Source organism: Cololabis saira, chromosome 21 (assembly GCF_033807715.1).
Source record: "Cololabis saira isolate AMF1-May2022 chromosome 21, fColSai1.1, whole genome shotgun sequence".
Taxonomy (NCBI): domain Eukaryota; kingdom Metazoa; phylum Chordata; class Actinopteri; order Beloniformes; family Belonidae; genus Cololabis; species Cololabis saira.
Genome location: NC_084607.1, coordinates 28,175,860 through 28,196,091, shown reverse-complemented (window position 1 = coordinate 28,196,091; position 20,232 = coordinate 28,175,860). Strand labels below are relative to the sequence as shown.

General features: G+C 39.4%; 2 protein-coding genes across 7 annotated transcripts; one reads left to right on the top strand and one right to left on the bottom strand.

Annotated features, from left to right (window-relative positions):
• Positions 1-494: 494 nt before the first annotated feature.
• On the bottom strand, positions 495-8,839 carry LOC133421417 (galectin-1-like). 5 transcript variants are annotated; one of them, XM_061711006.1, is made up of 6 exons: positions 8,669-8,839; positions 7,439-7,503; positions 1,559-1,637; positions 1,332-1,411; positions 992-1,163; positions 495-805 (listed from the first exon to the last, which is right to left on the bottom strand). In XM_061711006.1, exons 3-6 carry the CDS (start codon positions 1,565-1,567, stop codon positions 659-661), a joined length of 408 nt encoding a protein of 135 aa, XP_061566990.1. In that variant the 5' UTR covers positions 1,568-1,637; positions 7,439-7,503; positions 8,669-8,839; the 3' UTR covers positions 495-658. The 5 variants fall into 5 exon arrangements, with proteins under 5 accessions (XP_061566990.1, XP_061566989.1, XP_061566992.1 ...); XM_061711005.1 differs by having other exon boundaries at positions 7,439-7,607; positions 8,669-8,838; XM_061711008.1 differs by lacking the exon at positions 7,439-7,503.
• On the top strand, positions 3,093-14,184 carry LOC133421415 (PRKCA-binding protein-like). Of its 2 annotated transcripts, none has more exons than XM_061710997.1 (9): positions 3,093-3,202; positions 3,699-3,780; positions 7,115-7,226; positions 7,468-7,596; positions 9,135-9,201; positions 9,346-9,435; positions 9,611-9,696; positions 12,489-12,526; positions 12,612-14,184. In XM_061710997.1, exons 2-7 carry the CDS (start codon positions 3,740-3,742, stop codon positions 9,625-9,627), a joined length of 456 nt encoding a protein of 151 aa, XP_061566981.1. In that variant the 5' UTR covers positions 3,093-3,202; positions 3,699-3,739; the 3' UTR covers positions 9,628-9,696; positions 12,489-12,526; positions 12,612-14,184. The 2 variants fall into 2 exon arrangements, with proteins under 2 accessions (XP_061566981.1, XP_061566980.1); XM_061710996.1 differs by having other exon boundaries at positions 3,100-3,242.
• Positions 14,185-20,232: the final 6,048 nt, after the last annotated feature.

The window sequence follows — 20,232 nt, the reverse complement described above, 5'->3', positions numbered from 1 at the left end:
ATCCTTTGCACGGGTACTGTGGACAGCTAGTTAATTTGTCACCTTACTTTATTACTGTGGACTGTTATTTGGTCAAATAAATGCCCTGCCCCTTTCAATATGTCCCTCATTCTGAGGTCTCAAGGTTTGCAAGTATGCCTCCTAAGGTCAAGAGCAGTTTGCCTGCCTGCCTGCCTGGCTGTGCATTTGGGATGAAATGCATAACTGATGCTATTTATACTGGACAGTTGGGTGGGCAGGAGTCAGCCAGGGGTGGCCACCCCTTGGTGGCACCATTGTTTCTGAAATCCTTGTCGTCGTCGTCCTCCAGAAAAATACCAAACTGTCCTGTATCTGCACCGGAGTCTCCGTCTGACTGGACGTGTCAGGAGTCAAACTAACCAGATGTTCAAACCACCTCAACTGGCTCTTGTCAATGTGTTGCACTTTTTCCCAGAAATAATTTTTTAAGCCAGGATTGAATTACTTTTTTATAGTAATAACAACACATCATTTAAATGGACACATTTTATATTATTTTGCACAACAAAACATTTTAAGAGAAGATACATTCCATTGATGACACAATTATCTTGATTAATCTTTCCTTCCATAACTGACCATGTTTCAGGTTTTATCTTCAACCAGGATATTAAACACTATTTGCTGCAGTTGTCTCTCAGCAGATCTTGAAGCTCGTCAGTTTGAAGTCTCCTGCGACTCGGATGTAGCTGATGACGTCCATACCAACACGGTTAGGAAACTGGACTTCCTGTCCATCAGGAAGCTCCACCTCAAACACGTCTCCGGACAGTTTCAGCACAATCTAAAATAAAAAGCATGCTTTTTATTTTCATTTTTTTAACAGAAAGATAAATGCATACATGGATCCAAATCCCAGGAGGTGAGTGACAAAGTGACTATGTACTGTATTTGGTTTGGTTGAACTCCCTTATTTTGTCACAAAAATCCCAGTCAGGTTTATTTATGACTGTTTCTTGGACCAACTCACCTTCACATCACTGCCCCTCTGCAGAGGTTTGTCTATTTCTCGTTTTTCATCTCCCCAACAACCAGCAATCTTTGAGTTGCACACTAGGACAGTTCCATCAGTGTCGTCATGGAAACGAGGGTTAAAGTGCAATGCCAGGTCATTTGAGTCACAGCCGAGGTCTATCTGGAATCTGAGTGGATCAAAGACCAGTCATCGGATCTTACAACAATACACACACGGGTGACATCACAAACATTAAGTCCATACGTCTCTATATTTTTAGTTTGATACTGCAAAATAACTACATATTGTTTTAATATTTGTTAAGAAGCTATTATAATTTGTTGGGTTAACTAACCTCTCTGCATCATGAAGAATCTCCCCCTTCACCTTCAGTTTATCTCCTGATCTCAGATGCACGTTCTTCAGTTCAAGTTCCTGTGAAACACATTTGTGCAATTTGAAGTTTCAGTTATCTGAAAATGCTGTTAGTGATATACGCATATACTGTAATTACTTCTGTCAGTCTTTTATCTTTCATTGAAAAAAAAACAAAAAAACAAGGAAGTATAAACTTTTGCTTACCATGCTCATACTGGATGCTGCTGAACGGTCCTGGAAGATGCAGGACGATGGTCTTCAAACGCAGCTGCACTCACACTTCCTGGGAGGAAACGAGGTAAGAGTTTCAGCTGTGACTGTTCACTATTATAATATTAGGCAGAATAGCAGACACAGGATAATGTAAATCAATCAGCCTCATTATCAATTTGACCATCACTGGACTTATCTCACTGAAAGGAGTGCTCTGTTGTTGAACTAGTCATCATGATTAACAGCTCCTTGATCACTAAACTAGCTGTAAGTAACAGTGACAACACCGTCAATGAAAAATGTCCAAAACAAGTGGATTATTAGTGATATTCAGGCTATTATTTTCAGATGTTCTAATAATCAATAAAAGATTTACTCAATGTGGTATGATCAAGGGAGATGACAAATATAAGTGCTGATTCTTTCTGTGACCAGTGAAAAAAAACATTAAATCACACACACAAATATGTACAAGGACAAAGCTGATGACACAGAGGACGATAAGACATCCCTTAGAGAAATGAACATCACTAACCATGAACGTGTGACTGTTTCACATCTCCAAGTGTGTGTGCTGCAGGAGTGGGAAGTATTCAAGTATGTTTGGAGAAATGCTGCACTAAAGAGCAGTTTATCATTCCACTCAACTACATCACAGAGAAAAATATTGTACTTTATATTTCACAGTTTTTTTGAGTGCTTTCGGTGATTGCTAGGTTTGTGACTTCCAGGGCTTTTATGTTTATTTTGCAGCTTTTTGTGTCATATATTTTCATTGCCAGTCTACATTCCATTTTGGTTGTTTTATATCCTTTTGTGATTGCTTTGTACCACATTTTATTGTTGTTCTTTGCTGTTAATTTGTTTCTCTGTAGTGTCTTTTGTATTTTTAATGTTATGTATATGAACTTAAATACATTCAGCATCTCTTCTCTCTTGCTTTGTGTCTCTTTTGGGGATAAATATTAATGTTTATGTATGTAAACTATCATCCATCCATCCAATACATACTGTAGTATACATTTAACCTCTTGAGCCCCGAGTCGGGGTTTTACTTGCATTTTAAATTTCTATTCTATCTCGGGTCTAAAGGGACTAATAAATGTAATTTTGGCATTAACTATGATTTATATTCATGATATGAAATATCAGTAAGATATTTGGATACATGTTGAATGAGTATGCCAAATTAATGACTGGTATGCTATTACACATATCATTATGCATATATAAATATAATTTTAAATAACATTTTTTCTCTTATGATACCACCAGATAGAGGTGTAAAGTGTCCACATTCGTGTACAACAGGTTCCAGTTTCATTGAATTAAGTATAATGCTACAAACAACCAAAACTATGATGTCCACCGATGTGCACGCCAGGTCTCAGGAGGACACACGCAGACAATTCATTTTCCATATAAAGAAAGTTGGTGATCGTAGTCAAACAATCAAAGTAAACTCAGCTTTAACAGCTCTTGGGAAGATTCTGTCCTCACTAACAACTTCCGCTTCTTACCGGAAGTAGCAAGTTAAAGCAAACACAGCTGCCAGTTCTCTGTATATACAAAAGTTCGTGTAACCTAAAATAAAAGGCTTGATTCAGAAAGATACTCGGACCTAACGCCAATAAGGTTGGACGTGTATGAGTACGTTTTTCTCCGCTTGCTGAAGGTAAATGTTTCCCGGCAGGATGTTAATAATGTCGTTTACACCTGCAGGGAGGCTACAGCAGCTAGCAGCTAATTAAACAGCCTCGGCACGACATTTACATCACTAACTTACTGCACTGGCGTAAAATACTAATATACCCGGATCTGCTGCAATATGTCATGTGTTTGGTTTAATTGTAGTCTCATTAATAGTTGTTTAAAGGGCTATGTGAGCGTGGTGCGAGTTACCAGCTGTGTGTCCAGCTAGCCTCCTCTCCTGCAGCAGAGCTGACACTGTTGCTGCTTGAATACACACATCACCTGCTTTACTCATTGTTAGGGTTTTACTGCACATTTATGCAGCTGACTCCACTGTACATGTCTGTTTGTGGCTCATACTGAACAAGCTTCTCAGATGATGTTTTGTTCCTGTTTATCAAGTATATTATCAGATATTTAACTGATGTTTTGATTACAGTTAATAAAGCCTCGGAAGGACAGGGGCAACACCGTCCTGCAATGTTCACAGAGATGGACTATGAATTGGAAGAAGACAAACTGTGAGTCAGTCATGGTTTATTTTTTCATTTTCTGTCATTTAGTTAAAACCACTCTATACTGCAATACCAGATGTGACCACGTGGGGGCAGCACATCACTTCATGTCTCAGAGCCTGGCATCAGTACAGACCAGTGTTTCCCAACCTCGGTCCTCGAGGCCCACCGTCCTGCATGTTTTAGATGTTTCCCTTCATCATCACACCTGATTCTAATTAATGGTCCTAATTAGCTTGTCATCAAGGCCTGCACAATTCTGTTGATGACACAGGTAACACTGTGTCACTTTACCCACCGTTTACTGTCTGTTTAAATAATTGCCATTTGCACTAGAAATAGTACATGTTGTGTCGTGTTGTATTTATTTTATCTTTTATCTTTAAACTTTTTAAGAATGTCTGTCCATCTGCTGTGCCTGCGCACCTTTTATGTTTATATGTTTATATGTTTACATGTTCACCGTGGGAAGTGGGAAACGTCCCTCTCGATCTCTGTATGTCTTGACATACTTTATCGACAATAAAGCTACTTTGACTTTGACTTTGAGGTACTTGTATCACGGTGTGCTGAAAAGGAGGGTAACATCTAAAAGATGCAGGACAGTGGGCCTTGAGGACCGAGGTTGGGAAACACTGATATAAACGGGTCGGACTGTCTCCATTCATTAGCACAATATTGTCAGCAGCTCTTTTTTCCATACAGCAGAAGTATATGTCCATGGGGTCAGATGTGATAGTAGCTTCACAGAGTGGGTTTACACCTATGTTAAAGGAGACCTATTATGGCATCTAATACCTATTTTAAACAGGCCTTGAATGTCTTAAAAACAAGCTTTTGATTTTTTTTTTTGCTAAATAAATTAGAAATTCAGCCTCTGAGCCATGTCTTTATCTCCCCAGTCTCTAATCTCATTATCTATGCGGGATTCTGAGTGGGCGGGGAGGCTATGATAATGAGGCACTGTGCTGCCTGAATGACGCGTAGCAGGGGAGAGCACAAAGCATCGCACTGAGCGCAGAGGAAAAATGGCGACCACGTCCGAAGAGCATGGCCCAATCCCAATCTCCACCCTCGCAGACTCGTAGACTTACGTGCGCGCTCCCGCACCTTGCGTAAGGGCTTAAGGCTGTCCCATTCCTCAAGTGGTCAAGTGCGCGAGGGCTCCCGGCAGCCATTTTGAGCCCTTACTGCCCCCTTCCCGCAAGTCAGCTTCCCAGCACACTTTGGGAAAGGGAATTACCCACAGTTCATTGCGTTGTGACATAAAAGGAGGTTACCAGGGAGAATGTAAACAAAACAGGGGGCGGAGGAAAAGGAACCATGTGCGACTGCGAGAAGAAAGTTCACCTGTAAGTATAAATACATATCCCACTGGTGATTTAAATTCAGAAACTGTTGTCCCTTGATGATTTTTCAACGGCCCTATTATTTCCTTTACAAACAAGGAGCGACCAACAAACATATTATTTAACTATTGTTCTTTGGTTTAAATATATATATATATATATATATATATATATATATATATATATATATATATATATATATATATATATATACATACATATATTTCTCTTTTCTTTTTTTTGAGCATGTTCGAAATAAAGTTTTTCATTCATTCATTCAAACGGAGGGAAGAAAACCAAAAAAAAGGACAAATGACGTTTTGGACTTTCTTCAACACTAAAGACAGGAAAAGAGGCTGAGGGAGCTGAATGAAAAGGAGGAGGAGAGGGAAAGGAAGAGGGATGACCAGTTATCTAAGTTAATTGACATTTGTGGGAAGATGGTGGACAAAGTGTTGTTTTCTTCATCATTTTTTCATTCATAATTTGAGGTTCAATTTCATTTGTTTTCATTTTATATTAGACCAGTGTTTCTCAATCCTGGTCCTCGTGGGCCCCAGTCCTGCATGTTTTAGATGCTACCCTGCTTCAGCACACCGTGATAAAAGTACCTGTGTCATCAACAGAGCTGTGCAGACCTTGGTGACAAGCTAATGAGGACCTTTAATTAGAATCAGCTGTGTTGGTGCAGGGAAACATCTAAAACATGTAGGACAGCGGCCCACCAGGACCAGGATTGTGTTGAATAAACAAGACTTGCTTTTCTTTGATCTGAGTACAGCGTTTGAATTAAGATTCCCTTTGTTAACAGAAATGCATACATGTAAATACTAGCAAGACAGTTTTAGATCCAACACAAACAAGTCAGGCAGTAATTTGGTTATTCATTTATTTATGACCACAAAATTTAAACAATTTCAGCAAGTTGAACAAAAACGTTGCAGTAAATAGTAATAATATAACTGTAATATTTAGCTCAGGTTACCATCAATTTATACGCTCTCTTACAAAAATGAAATGACATCATGCTGAAAAATGGAAAGTAATATTAGATGGTCATAACACAGCTGGAATATTTAACTCAGTTTAAACGCTCTTACAAAAGTGAAATTACTAGGCGATTGAGCCTGGCATACTGGATGGGTATGCCAGGTATGCGCTGGTATGGGTAGATTGAAAGAAAGACAATGTTAACAAGGAAATACATATTGTACTGTGCGCATGTTTAAATTGTGTTCTTTGTGGAATTTTATGCTCCTTTTATATAGGCTACCACTTTGTTTTCAAACATCCGGATGATCATTCCCAAACTTATAATACCGGGACGTAACATTTTGATCTGACTAGGAATTTTGTAAATTGAAATTTTAAATAAAGTTTGTAAAAAAAAGTCTGGTTTCTGCTAAGTGTGTTCCATTCCTATTTATACCATTTGGAGCCCTCACACCCTCTCACACTTGATCCCGTGACGCTGACGTCACTGAAAGTCTGTGAGGGCTCAGGGCTTGAGGGTTTAGGGTGGAGTTTGGGATTGGGCCCATGTCTAGCTCGAACAGACGCCATCACGATACACTGCTACGAAAAAATGGTGGAAGCTCCGGCCGGCAGAGTTGTTGTTGTTGTTGTTCCAGCCAGAGTTAGTTGTGGGTGTGGTTTCACGCATCGGAGGCCAACCTTTTTAAATCGCTCCCGTCGTTACGTAACGACAGGCTCAGAATCTGAACGGCTCGTAGAAGCCACATCAGACTGGACGGCTCATCTGGGCGGCTGTAAAGACACTGCAGAATTTGGTTGCTTTCCTCCTTCTCTGAGTTGACAGGCTGAGGGGAGACCACTTTATATATGTTAAAGCAAGAAAAAATGTGTTTTTCATAATAGGTCTCCTTTAAGTTTTTCTCCCGAACATATAGTGACAATCTTTTATAAACACTAATAACGTCATTACTGATTGCTCTGAATCAACCAAATCTCATGTATTTTCTGTACAATAGGGGAATCCCAACAGTACCTGGCACTGTCACTTTGAAGAAAGATGCTAATAACCTTATTGGCATCAGTATTGGTGGCGGGGCACAGTACTGTCCATGTCTCTATATCGTCCAGGTCAGTACAGAACAATCACTTAAGACACAAATTATTAATGCCTTGTCTTTGAGCAGATATTTCCACCATGTTTTAATTTTAATTATAAAAACACACTTTTTAAGATGCTTCAAAAACTGTTGTGTGGCTATAGTTCTGATTGAAACTGAAGCATTGAAACTCTATTTGAGTTTGGGTCTTGGAATAAAATGTAATTTCTCTGTCACCGGTACCTTTTAACGTGGCTGCTCTTTAATCTCAGGTCTTTGATAACACCCCGGCAGCTCTGGATGGGACCCTGGCAGCAGGCGATGAAATCACAGGTGTGAACGGGAAACCAGTGAAGGGAAAAACAAAAGTGGAGGTGGCCAAGATGATTCAAGCTGTCCAGGTACTCGGGGTCTGGCAAAATATTTACAATCTAATTATTACGAACTATAGTGCTTGTTATGCCTATTATTGCTTATAAAAGGAAAAAAGAGTAAAAAGATTACATCAAATTTACATGCAGTGTAATATTTCAGGAAGAAGATAGATAGATATGAATCCTTTTTGGAAATTGAAATCTCCATACTCAGCACTGTTATATACAGAAATGTACATATAACAGAAATATACAGAAATTTGAAGGCGAAACAAAGGTGGAAAAACAGCCAACACTAGCACCCGTATAAAGAAAATAATTTCATATCACAATAATTATGATACATAATAATAATTATAATTCCTCTGTACACCATAAGTTATTGACTGCAGAGATTATTGCACTGTTTTTGCATTGTTAGTTAGACTGACTGCCATCCGTCCTACTGTCCCTCTGTCCTTCTGTGAAGGGTAAAGATAAATCTTTAAAAATAATTGTAAATTAATAATGAATGAAACTCCCCTTTACTAAAACTGATCTGTGTCACAATAACATTTCTGATTGCATATTGCAACAAAATCCAGACATTTGTGAATGAAGATGTAATTGTGATTACGTTTATCCAGATTACCGGTAAATGAGTAAGGGTTTCTTAACAAAACAATATAAAATATCTAATGTTTTAATCTCAGGATACAATGCTTATTATTTTCATTTCAAATTTGTGTTTACTATTCTAGAGCATATTCTCTTCTTTTCCAGTATATTTTGGATATATTTATCATAATTAAGCCTTTACGTACCCTTTCCGGGTCAGATATGTATTTATAGAGTTTAGTGAAGTTGTTAAATAGTTGAACACCAACAAGACAGTAGATCAGTATTTGTTTGGATAATCTATATATTTACAAAATTTACAAGCAGATCATCAGTTTGACATTTTGAAGGTATAATAAATGGAACAGTTTAAATTAAAGTTTTACTGGAATAAAAATAAAAATGGTTCAGTTTTACTTATCTTTTCCATGCGATGCAGCATTTAAATGTGTATCACACATGAAGCAAACAGAATTGCAAAGAGAGGTGGTTGATAACTTACATTATATGTGGTTCTGGGTCTTCAGCTCTATTATTGAACAGTCCAGAGGTTAACAGCCAAACGCACACCGTCAGACAAATGAGAGTACTGAAGATGTTTTACTCTCGTCAGGCTGTGCTGAAGAGGTCAGGACAACGGTCTTTCACGTGTGGCGTTACATCAGCGATGCAAAGCGGCCGTGTTGCTTTTACACATTTGTTCAGATGCAGAAAAATTCCATTACTTCCTGCATGGCGGGATAAAGACTGAGTTCAGTGTGGGAATTAAGGGATTAGACTGTGTTGGTGTTTCTCTTTCAAGGCCAGTGCTGCCTGTGAATGTCACTCATGGCACCATGAAGTTGGAAAAGTTTTTACATTATTTACTGTCCTGCATTTAAAAAGATTAACTTTGCCTTAACCCAAAAATATCCAGAATACATTTAGTTGCTTATTTATTTGTTTCTCTCTTGGATTTGTGTTCACAGGGAGAATCAGTAATCCATTACAACAAACTGCAGGCCGACCCAAAACAGGGGAAGTCCCTGGATATCGGTATCTGCTCCACCACTCAAATATTTACACATTTTAAGTTCTTGTTGGTTTAAAGAAGTTTATGCACGTTATAACTGTTATACACTGTATTATTTCATTATCACAAGAACTAATTTACACATTCACCCATATTTTGCTGTTCAGTCCTGAAAAAAGTCAAACATCGCCTCGTGGAGAACATGAGCTCAGGCACAGCGGACGCTCTCGGACTCAGTAGAGCCATTCTGTGCAACGGTAAGATTAATATACACAAGACTGTTAGCATGATTACTGTTAGTTGATTCTGTAAATGGTTTAAAGAGAAGCTGCTGTGATCCTGTGTAAATTATTTATTGTTTATAGATGTAAAATTGACCTTTGTATACAGTAAATTAAAGTAAAATCTCTTAAAAATTCTTACTGTAATCAGCTAAAGGAAATTGGTGATGCTGAACACTCAGAGAAGAAGTCCCAAGAAGAAGATCAAGTCTGGTCCGTGGGAAACAAAGGAGAAAGGTAACACTGCAAACATCCAATAACATTATTACTATAAGATTAAGAAAATGTAAAATAATGTTCATTTTCAACAGAACTGTATAATAACACTGAGGGTATTATGTAGTGACCATTGTATGTTGATGATGTTGTGATCAACATTTAGCTTTTTAAGACTTAAAAATGTATTGTAAGTTGGTATTGCTTATACAGTGAACAGAACAAAATTATATTTCCACCGGCTCCAGAACAATGAAAAAGTAGAGAAATATAACTAAAATAAAATTAAATAAATATTAGTTTACAAAAAGATAAAGTTTCACATAGCAGCAAATGAGCATAGCACTGTCCAAACTGAGTGGAATATGTAAATGCACATTATATTATTGCACTATTAATATGAGTTAAATTATATATTGCATGAGAACCAGAAAAAAAGAAAAAGAACGAGTCACGACTCTGAAGATGTTGGACCCAGGTGCAGGAGACAGAGGCAGCAGGAATTTGAAACATATTAGATATTAGATATTAATTTAACAAAAATAAAAAATAGAGCCCAAACTAAACTAAACCAGAACTAACCATGACAAAAACATGACGGGGAAAACAGTACGGACCAGCAGGGAACAAGGGAAAGATGAGACAAGATACACACATAGGACTTGACGAGACACAGGTGCAAACAATCAGGGCCGATGAGAACAAGGGAAGTAAAAACAAAATTTAACCACAAGAAAACAGGCTGTGATAGAAAATGTAACCATGGCCACTTGATTAAACCAAAAATGCTGAGAGCAGCAAACATCTCTCCTGGCTGACTGAGTGTACAGACTGATGGTTTGCTCCTAAAATTAACTTCAACCTTTTGTCTACCAGAATCGTAAGAATGAATCATCATTCTTATGTTATCATCATTTATGCTTTAAAAAGGTTGTTTCCTTTGTTTCACTGTCATTCTGCATCGAGACGCCTGATGTATGTTCTGACCCTGTTGCAGGCAATAGCTTAATTAAATCTACTGACATCTGGATCATCTCTCAAGTCTTATTCTTGGTAACTTGGAAACTCAGTTTCAGTCCAGATATCAACCTATTTGGAAAGAACATATTAAAGAGCAATTAATAGGTTTTTCCACAACAGAGGCTTTCAAAATAAAACAGGAACATGAACTCAAAAACCGTGATAGATCCCCCTCCCCAAAGAATAGCTCCCAGATGTTCCTGAAAAAAACAAAACCCAGAAGAGGGTGGGCAGAGGGGCCCGGAGGAGGGACCAGACCGACACAGACAGAGTTCAGGTGGTCGGCCTCTGGCTCAGGCTGACCGGCCAGACAGTTCAAGTGTCACATGTTGGAGTGTGTCCGGGACCACTGGAACAGAGACATGGTGAAGACAAAATAAAACAACAAGAAGATCCATGTTTGTGATTGTACAACTGATGTGATAAGGACTGACAGGACTGGACCCAGAGTCTACCAGCGCTGCTGATGAGAGCAGGTTAGATATACTGAGAAAGATCAATCTGTCACTCATCAAAAATTATAAACAGATCTATTAGACCCTTAATGATTTCTTATGCTGTGAATGACCCAAATGCAGAAGATGACAGATGCAACAGAGATTAAACATCAGTTTAATTTTAAACAAAAAGCACTGCACCACAAAACATATGGAAACGCCTAAAAGGAAAAACAGGAAGTGACAAAAAACAGGAGCAGAGAGACAAGCAGGAAGACAAATGTACAAACAACAGAGTAAAAGGGAAGTGAGGGAAAATGGGGCGACATATGGACAGATACACAATCAAGGTAACCAGACACAGATGTAGACATTTATCACAGCAGAGAACAGAGGGAGTCACACATCCATGGAGGTTCTTTCAAAATAAAACAGGAAACAACGTGTTTTCCAAAACAGGAGTCGAACCAACAAAGAAGCACAAATGAAGCAGGGTACACTTTAAAGAGAAGCAAACAATAATCAGATAGCTGAGGAAACAAGAACTTGATATGATCAGTCAGTTGCTCAGATGGGCAGCCAGTCTTATTGGAAAGTAATGATCCATACACACACAGAATTGGAAAGGTTCACCAGGCGACTGCTGCAGTGTTTCTTCCAGTCGGTTTTGGTCCTGAAAAAGGTGTTTGATCAGGTGTAGCCTGTCAATCATTATCTTATTTTGTATAACCTAATGGTATAGCTCAACAAGACCGTTTAATTAAACCTTTTTCTTTGTCATAATTGACATGCACATAAAAGAAATGTACTCACATCAGTAAGTCAGACTCTATTATGATAGTCAGAGACGGTCCTCTCCTTCAGCTTGTTAGCGTTAGGCTATTCTGGTTGACCAGTTAAGCCTCAAAACTACGGATAATTCTTTGTTTTAGTCGGCAGAAGCAACTTTGAACAATGACAAATGGTGAGAGAGTCACAACTCTTTTCATTTCATGCTTTTTTATGTTCTGGTTTATTCCAATACTTCAGGGTCAAACAATGGGGAAGAAATGACGGAGCATCGTGCGTAGGCCAGTTTAGATCAGTTCAACATGTGTATGCAGGGTTTATCTTCCCCTCAGCTGCATTTGTGTGGTAGTCTGACTATGAGAAGTTAACTCTAGTTCAGTTAGGCCTTCAAAACATCCATCCTTAATACTATTTATTTTGCCTTCGTAAAGAACTCTCTTCAACATTAAAAGAGCATCTTTTCTTCTTCTATCCATGCACCTTAGAAGTAGGTGAGGCTGTACCTGAAACCTTTACACTGCTGCCAATAATCCCACATAACACAGATCTTTTATTCCTGGTTGGCAGGTACCTTGGATGTGGGTCTGTGTGGAAATGAGAAGAAGGTAAGATATTTTTTTCAAAGAATGTTTCTGATACAATATTATTCCCACATAAAAGAGAGGATAAAGGTTTTTAATATTTTTACAGCGATCAACAAACATTTCTGAAGAAAACAAAAAGACACAAAGAAAAGAGTTTGAAGAAGTACTCAGCAGACTTCACCTTCTGGACAGATATCAACACAAGTTTTCACCAGCAGATCTTGCTAAAATATGTCCATCTGTGAAACAGAACAATGACACATCTGAGAAAGATCTGGCCCAAACTTTCCTTCAGAAGTTGATGATGTTAGATTACAGAGCCAGATACATCCCTGTACGGAAAGACAGTTCTGAGGTGAACCAGTCCCAGTCTGTTCAGGTTTCTGGCAGTGATGATACAGATGACAGTGCTCTTTTTAGCACCGTTGTACTTTAAGGTACAGAAGTTAATATTCTTGGGTCTGTTTAAGGAGATTTAACTATCAGCCTCAGCAAAGAGGTCCCGACCTCCTCCTCTCTGGAAACCTCGTCCTCCTCCAGAAGATACCAAACTGTCCTGGATCTGCCCCGAGTCTCCGTCTGTCAGTTATGCTTCATTGTTTTTAATAATCTGGGGTATTAAATTAAAACTACACTATGTTGCAGTGCTACTACTGACCACACGAGGGCGGCATGTCATGGGAAGGTTCACGAATCATCCTGGCATTGGACACTGTAGTGTCTCTCAAGTGGGACAAAGACTTGGTACAAACATGACATGAATATGAATACCAGTATACAAATTTAGGCAGTTTTGCTGGTCCTGTATGATATACAAACACAGCATTTCAGATACTATAATTAGACACACGATCATTTCATCTAGAAGACACAGTTCTGTATTCTGGAGTAAAGACTTTTAATTTGATATAGATGTGTTTTTTATATCCACAACCAACATCATGTACCTGTGATATTCAGCAAAGACTTGTTTACATCAATAAAGATGAAGATATTTATCATAATACATAACTATGTGGTGAATACATTTGCATTCTTTTTTACTGCTTTCAATACTGATTTTTATCAGAGGACAGTGTCCTTACCTTCTGTTACCAATCTTTGTTATGCTTTTTTTTTCGTGTGTGTGTGTGTGTGTGTGTGTGTGTGTGTGTGTGTGTGTGTGTGTGTGTGTGTGTGTGTGTGTGTGTGTGTGTGTGTGTGTGTGAGAGAGAGGAAGAAAGCCGGCTCTGCCCTGTACTACAGTCTCCATCCTGTAGAGGTGGTGGGGGAGAGGAGGACGGTGGCTAAACTGTCATCCATCATGGACAATGTCTCCCTCCCCCTTCATGAGACTGTCAGAGCTGGAGAGTTCCATCAGTGATCGGCTTCGTCACCTGCGATGCGTCACTGAGAAGCATCGCAGGTCCTTCCTCCCCGCTGCCATCAGACTCCACAACCAGGCCTGCTCTCAGTAGTAATGGACAATAACAACAAGATGTGCAATATCTCTCTACCTCATACACATCCTAGCTGCTTTTTTTGCACTGTTTTCCTTTTTTTTCTCATACTGCACTATTTTTATTCAACTGTATATACTGTTTATATTTTGTATTTATATATTTTTTATTTTTTTATCCTTTTTTAGCTGCATGTGTGTGTTGTGTGTACAGCTGCTGCTCAAAGTGAATTTCCCCAATGAGTGATGAATAAAGGACAATCTAATCTAATCTATCATACTCTCTTGTCCTGGAAAACTTCAGTCCGTCCTGTTCCGCTGGTGGGTTTCGGGCAGGGGGACACGGGTTGGTGCTAGTGGTGCTGAGGGGCTCACCCCTTAATTGGATGCATCTCTGGTGGATAAAAAACTCATAGCAAGCAATGTTTCTTCAGAATCTTTACAATAGTCATTTCTGTTCTGTTAGCTGTGATCCAAATGATGCAAAATGATGGTGCAGTTTTCTCCCAAACTGGACATTTCATCAAGAGTTTTAATAGCTTCCTCTTCACTGTAGTTTCTCCATTCACCCGGAATTTCTGATGTACCTGTCACCTGTCTCGTTCTTTGGCACAAATCTGTTGCGAATATCAGACTGAGAATGCCTTTATTAGATGGGCATGCTCTTTGCTATTTTTACCAGGAACTGCAGTGTTTTACTCTCCGACTCACCAACTATAGTCTGGTTGTCAGTTTTCTTGCAACAAGTTGAGATAATATTAAGTTTGTGTTGTTTTTGTTCTTAAATAATCTCTGATTTAGTAGCTAGTAGTCGTCACACATCTGACTAGATTGTTTCATACAACTGTTACAGAAATGTGGGATTTTGTGAACCTGGAAACTATAAGAACTGATTTTTTTTTCTCTTTTCATTCGATTCTCATTGGACACAACCTCCATCTTCATCTGCATTCTCCTCTTGGGGTGTTAGTAGCCAGGGGAGCCAAGTTATCCTTTTATTTATTTTTTCTGCTGCAGTTGCAGCTAAACTCCATGAATCTTACTGAGGAAGATCATCATTGCTGCAGATGATGCTGTATTCATGTATTTGAGGATTATTATCCAAGTCCTGCTGGACAATATTGTCGTCTTTCATTTTATTTTTGATGTGTCTTTTTATGATTATTTTCTTATTCGCAAAAGAATAATAATGATCTGGGGACCTGCTGTGATTTGTAACAATCACGGAGGAGTCAGTGTTTTTAATCCTATACGAATGCACTTTGATTTCTAAAGTGAAAATTCCCCACAAATTACCTATTTCAGCGAACACCAAGGTCACAAGATAATTTTAATCCCATCCGGTTACACATGTCAGTAATGTATGCATGCTTTTTTTTTTAAAATAATTTCGTTGCCTTTTTCTGCCTTTTTCCCAGCATAATATTTGCAATTGGGGTACATAGTAAAATATTATATTACATCAGCCTAAATCCAGCCTATATAGTGTAATGATCTGATGAAAATGAATCAACATTAATCTTCACACTGAGACGTATGAAACCAGAAGTCCAGATCAGCACAAGAGCGACAATGAGAAGAAGACACGTGTGGCTGCATCAAACAGAAAGAAACTTTTGATCTTTCATCAAGGTCAAAGCCTCTGACAGCACAAAATCTTTAGGGGTTTAAAGAAAGCGCCGGCTACGCTTACCGTTAAGTTTACTGTTACCATGGCAACTTAATACTTAAGCCGATAGCCATTTTCCGATTTTGTCACTTGTCAGAATGTGATGCGTCTTCCCTGAGATCTAACTCTAGAGTGTCTGATCAGATGCTTTTAACTCAATATTGAAATGTAGTGTTAAATGAAAGGTAATTGTTTAATAAAATGCAAGGCCTCGACGGCACTTCCAGGATAAGTGTCTATAAATTACAGTAAAACACAGACTTCACTTATCCAGCACGAATCTGTGGAACTAATTTCAGATGTCACGGTGTAAATTCAGAATAACTGCAGTTCCACGGGTCATTTAAGTCCAGTGAAAATAGTATATATGACTGTGTTTGTGTGTCCACATGGACGAGCGGTGGATGAAGCTGTGAAGATGAGGACTGTTTTACTTCTCTTCAGGTACGGAAAGTTACAGATCTGCATTTGAAGCAGAAATATGTTGACTGGTAGTTTCAGTAACTAGTCCAGAAATGCATGTTCTGTTTCGCCCCCTCCTGACTGCCAGTGGCAGTAAACAACATGGGTGTGTCTCCTGGCACTCTTGCAGGTCAAGTTTTTATGTACAGTAAACAAAGTCACATATGTGACCTGTTGGCTACTGCCGCAGTTGCACTATAAATACAGCGTGGTGAACCAAGTTCAATCTCAGAATCTAACTAACCTGTGTGACTGGCAGTCATCCAGGGACTCTCAGAACCGTAGGTACCAACATACCTTCTGATCAGTGATTAGATTATTACATGTCTGGACAAGATAAGAAACAGCAGAAGCCTGTAGATTGCTGTTAAAACTGACATCTTATTTCCAGGTCGGTACAGTGAGGAATCAGACTGAATTCTTCCTTCAATACAAGATAGTGTCAAATATTTCTGGTGTTCCTGCAATCAAGCCTCTTCTGAGAAGTGCAAGGTATTTGTGGAAACTGATATTATAGATGTTTTGGTTTGTAGTGATTTGTTCTATTTCTTCAGCTGCAGTGATGTGCTCTTCTCAATAATGTCTGCTATCGACACATCTGGACAACTGATGAACCAGTGGCCGACTCGAAGCTGTAGATAAACCAAGATAACTGTAATCTGGTTTATGGGATGTCTAATAGGATGGGAAAAATCTAGACTTGTTAAAAGCCAGTGTTTGTTTTGCAGATATGTTACCTGAATTGAATTATTTATTGAAAGTTTACATAGAACAACTAGCAGAGCAGGTGGGGGGGGGCAGAGGGGGCGGCCGCCCCGGGCCCACTGCTGCGTGGGGGCCCACGCCGAAGAGGAAACAAAAAAAAGTGTTGTGAATAAAATAAGGAAAGTTGCACTATATAACAATTGCATTCATAAGGATAAAGTTGTTTAAAAAATAAAAATGAAAGAAATAGTCCCTTCTCCCCTTGTGTGTCTGGCTGTCACGGGTACGTGCGCGCATGTTGTCTGTTTACTTTTAGGAATGATTTATGGTTCTGCAACCAACGCAGAGCGTACGCCGTAGGGTACGGCGTAGGGTGGGCATCGCCGCGTACCCTACGCAACGTGTTGTGGTTTTCCGCCACCGCTGGATGAAACCATCATTGGTAAGCTGTCATAATATTAATTATTTCTGATAACATTGTCATGACGCTGAATATATATGGCCTTTCCTATATTGTTTGTTGCTGTTTGACCACCGTGTCGCTCATTGTGTTAAATGCATGTCGTTGCACATTGTAAACTGTTGTCGTGTAGGTTGAACACGTATGTCTGAATTGTGCTACTCGGATCCGACATTTATGGCTAAGATGAAAACTTAGCCTTAAAAATAAAAATATCCCCACGATAAGTCATAATTATGAGATAAATTATCGAAATTATGTGATAGAAAGTCGAAATTATGAGATAGAAAGTCTTAATTATCAGATAAAAAGTTGAAATTATGACTTTTTACGTCATAAAACTGATTTACCGTGGGGATATTTTTATTTTTAAAGGGGACCTATTATGAAAAACACGTTTTTTCTTGTTTTAACATATATAAAGTGGTCTCCCCTCACCCTGCCAGCACAGGGAAGATAAAATACCATGGAATTCTGCAGGGTCTGCTCCCCCCCTGACTGAGTCTTCCAGTGTCACGTGACCTTTTTTTGAGCCATTCTGAATCTGCGCCTAGGGTGACGTCACCCTAGGCCAGACCTGGGCATTGTACGGCCCCCGGGCCACATACGGCCCTTTGATTGGCTCTGACCGGCCCGCGTAAGGTTATTTGGAAATTACAAAATAAACATATTTTCTAATTTTACCTCATAGTGAGCTAAAGCTGCATTGCTTTTATTTTGAAGGTCATTTTTCATTCACTTACAGAACACAATGACGCAATATATGTAAATTGATAGCCTACGTGCGACATCTGGTCACATCTTCACAGGGACAGACTGGCAGGTGTCAGCCCGCAGAAATGTCCGCTCGCGCTAAAAAAAGAAAGGTGGATGCCGAATGCAGGATTTTCAACAAAACATGGACTGCTAAGTATTTATTTACTGAAGTCGGAGGTAAAGCCGTGTGTTTAGTTTGTGGAGAGCAGATCGCCGTGTTTAAAGATTACAATTTGAGTCGGCATTACGAGACGAAACACGCGGAGAAATATAAAAACTTCAGTGATGCTGAAAAGGCGCGGACATCGGAAGCTTTGCTTGCTAAGCTACAAAAGCAGCAGGGCTTTTTTACCAAGCTTCACGCATCCAGGGATGCAGCATCCAAGACCAGCTTTGTGATATCCCACAAAATCGCTAAAAACAGTAAGCCATTCTCGGAGGGGGAGTTTGTGAAAGAATGCTTGGTGGACTCTGCAGCACTTATATGCCCTGAAAAAAAAGAAGCATTTGAACAAGTCCCGCTGTCCAGGCGAACCGTGACGAGAAGGATCGAGGACATTGCGGGGAATCTGGAGCTTCAGCTGCAACGTGAAGTGGCAGGTTTTGACTTCTTCTCCTTGGCTTTGGATGAGAGCTGTGATGTCCGTGACACAGCTCAGTTACTTGTATTCGTCCATGGGATAACGGACGTCAAGATTACGGAGGAGCTGGCAGCAGTGCGGCCAATGAAAGGGACTACGACGGGGGGCGATCTGTTCACGGAGGTAAATGCGTGCTTGGACAAACTGGGACTTAAATGGGACAGACTGGCAGGTGTCACAACGGACGGTTGTCCAAATCTGACCGGGAAAAATGTCGGACTTTTGAAACGTATGCAAGATAAAGTGACTGAAATCGACGCAGATCACAAATTGGTATTTTTGCATTGTATTATACATCAGCATGTGTTGTGCAAGTCAGTGCTAAAAATTAACCATGTTATTGATGTTGTAACTAAAATAGTTAACTTCATCAGGGCACGAGCATTGAATCACAGACAGTTTGTTGCACTTTTGGAGGAGCATGAGACTGAACATAGTGACATCGGCTACCCACAACAGTCAGATGGCTTAGCCTTGGCAAAGTGCTAAAAAGAGTTTGGAACCTGAAAGCAGAGATTCGAGAGTTTTGTGAAAAGAAAAACAAAGACATCCCAGAGCTCTCAGATGACGTCTGGATGGCAGATTTTGCATTTGCTGTTGATGTGACTGCACTGATGAATGAACTGAACACCAAACTGCAAGGCAAGGGCCTTTTTGTTCATGAAATGAACAGCTTGGTGAAGGCGTTCATGAGAAAGTTGCAGTTTCTTTCAAGCCAACTGGATAGCAACAGTCTCACTCACATGCAAACCCTGAAAGAAGTCACACCATCAGCTGATCACCTCTGCAGGTATTCATCCATGTTGGGAGCACTGCATGAGGAGTTTTCAAGGAGATTTGAAGATCTCAGAAAAATCGAGGATGAAATGCACATGATTTCCTCTCCCTTGACCTGCAGTGTGGATAATGCACCCAGTGATGTTCAAATGGAACTCATTGACCTGCAGTCTGATGCTGTGCTGGCGGAGCACTTTAAGTCGGGATCACTGGTGGATTTTTACTCTTCTCTCAAAGAGGAGAACTTTCCAAACATTAGGAGACATGCTCAAAAGATGTTGGTTCTCTTTGGCTCTACCTACATATGTGAACAAACATTCTCAGTAATGAAGTTCAACAAATCCAGGTATAGATCCTCTCTCACTGATGATCATCTGTCAGCTTTGCTTCGCATCTCCACCTCAGACATTCAACCTGACTTTGATGCACTCGTTAAAGCCCAACAGAGACTAGATTTCTCTCACTGAACAAGAAGAACTGAAAATCACTAAACGAGGTGGTTAGATTACAAATGTACAAAATTTACAAATTAATTTTTCTCAAAATCACAGTTCAGTGACTGTTGTGGAGCAGAAGCTTCTTATAAATGATCAGAACGTGTGGCTTTAAAAACGGACATTTATTATCCTAGAACAAGTTGTTTACAAAGAAAAACGGGAGAAAACCGATCTTTCTCCGTCAAATCAGCTGTTCGCTGTCAGCTGTCAGTTAGAGTCTAAAGCATACGGTTGACACACGTTAGACCACTTCCTATAGACTTCAAAATAAAAGCGAAACCGGAAATAGCGTATTTTCAGTACAATCCATTTAAACGTTTAT